Below are 2,085 nucleotides of genomic sequence, written 5' to 3'. Positions count from 1 at the left end.
CAATAAAGGAGTAAAAAAAAACATACGTGAAAATACAACAGTTCACCCTCTCCCACTCCATAGAAAATGGAACTGTTTTGCCACATAGAAAACGTAGATACACAGAAAACGTCCATATTACGGCGCTTGAATACATATTAACACGTCGCATTATTTACGATCTGGTCCTTAGCAGATTGTTACTTAGGAAATATTGATTATATTGTGGTCAGAATTGATTAAAAAATAAAAATAATTCAATTTGACATCTTCGGCAGGTGAGGCTGCGCGGGGGGACATGCGCAGAACGCTGGACGTGGTGTTTGCTCTCTGCGCATGCGCACTCGCTCAAGGTAAGTCTATCTACTCAAGACCTATCTACCTCAGACCTATCTACCACAGACCTATCTACCTCAGACCTATCTACCACAGACCTATCTACCTCAGACCTATCTACCATAAACCTATGTACAATAAACCTATCTACCACAGAAATAGCTACCTCAGACCTATCTACCTCAGACCTATCTACCATAAACCTATCTACCACAGACCTTTCTACTCAAGACCTATGTACCATAGACCTATCTACCACAGAGCTATCTACCATAGACCTATCTACCATAGACCTATCTACCACAGAGCTATCTACCATAGACCTAGCTACCACAGACATATCTACCACAGACCTATCTCCCATAGACCAGGTCACTCACTATGTCATCTACCATGTCTGTATTGTCTTATATATATATATATATATATATATATATATATATATATATATATATATATCACTTGGATCATCAGGAATTGAACTCGGGTCTGGAAGAAGCTCTGAGGTCATTGTGTTCCCTACGACGTGATGAAGTCCTCATCACATGATGATGAGTCTGGATGATCCCAGCCACCTTTACGATGCTCCAGAGAACGTTTAACACTCAGATTAAGTAACAGTTACTATCTGCGAAACCTTTACATCTTGTTATAAAGCTAGTTATAACAATAATAATCTTGAGAACCACCTCGTAGAGCTTCGGAGCTCGTAAACTCCTTAATAAATTAAGATTAAGGCCCAACCACTTGGGGCAGGATGGTAGAGCGACGGTCTCGCTTCATGCAGGTCGGCGTTCAATCCCCGCGACCTTCCACAAGTGGTTGGGGCACCATTCCTTTCCCTCCGTCCCATCCCAAATCCTTATCCTGACCCCTTCCCAGTGCTATATAGTCGTAATGGCTTAGTGCTTTCCCCTGATAATTCCCTCAGACTAAGTACTGTCTGAAAGATGTACAGGCTTCGTAAATGGACACATAACTGTTCGACGAGTCCTGCCTCTATTTATATTGCCAAGGGCTCATATTTTTGCACGTCCGAGTTCAATCTCCGATGATAAGAATGAATGAAATATTATTTCTCAAGAATATCACATTTCTCCATTATTTTCTTCTCGAACTCTCTAGAATGATTGATATAAGAGCCTTCTAGATCAAGTATTTACTAGAGCCCGATTTTTGCACTTCACATGGCGTTCAAAATATGGGTTCCGAGCCTAAGCTTCGCAACCCATTATTGCGCGGGGATACGAGGCTATTTTTCCAACATAGTGGAGGGTTGTCGCCCCTATTCCAGCGTCGTTCACTATATTATTTTATTATCATTGCTGTGATAATAACAGGAAATTGTATAGAAGAAAGAGAGAGAGAGAGAGAGAGAGAGAGAGAGAGAGAGAGAGAGAGACTCTTATATCGCATTTAGAGAGAGACAGAGAGAGACAGAGAGAGAGAGGCTCTTATATCGCATTTAGAGAGAGATAGAGATAGAGAGAGAGAGAGAGAGATAGAGAGAGAGAGAGAGAGAGAGAGAGAGAGAGAGAGAGAGAGAGAGAGAGAGAGAGAGAGAGAGAGAGAGAGAGAGACAGAGAGAGAGAGAGAGAGAGAGAGAGACAGAGAGAGAGAGAGAGACAGAGAGAGAGAGAGAGAGAGAAAGGCATATAATAAAAACAAATGGACCAGGTTAAAGAAAACGAGGGTGTCTCTCCAGAGCGGAGACGACGCAATATATACCAAGAGAAGCAGCTTGTGTCTTTCTCGCCTCATCAACGCATT

General features: G+C 42.0%; 1 protein-coding gene across 1 annotated transcript in view; it reads left to right on the top strand.

Moving 5' to 3' along the window:
• Window positions 1-262: 262 nt before the first annotated feature.
• Window positions 263-2,085, top strand: part of LOC123753464 (uncharacterized) — a 22,766-nt gene continuing 20,943 nt past the window's right edge. The window contains exon 1 of the mRNA XM_069307946.1: window positions 263-332. Within this exon, the coding sequence (XP_069164047.1) occupies window positions 278-332 (55 nt within the window). The 5' untranslated portion in view covers window positions 263-277. The remainder of the gene's footprint in view (window positions 333-2,085) is intronic.

The sequence above is a fragment of the Procambarus clarkii genome, chromosome 61 (assembly GCF_040958095.1).
Source record: "Procambarus clarkii isolate CNS0578487 chromosome 61, FALCON_Pclarkii_2.0, whole genome shotgun sequence".
Taxonomy (NCBI): Eukaryota; Metazoa; Arthropoda; class Malacostraca; order Decapoda; family Cambaridae; genus Procambarus; species Procambarus clarkii.
The sequence above is the reverse complement of the archived record's forward strand: the minus strand, read 5'-3'. Positions and strand labels throughout refer to the sequence as shown.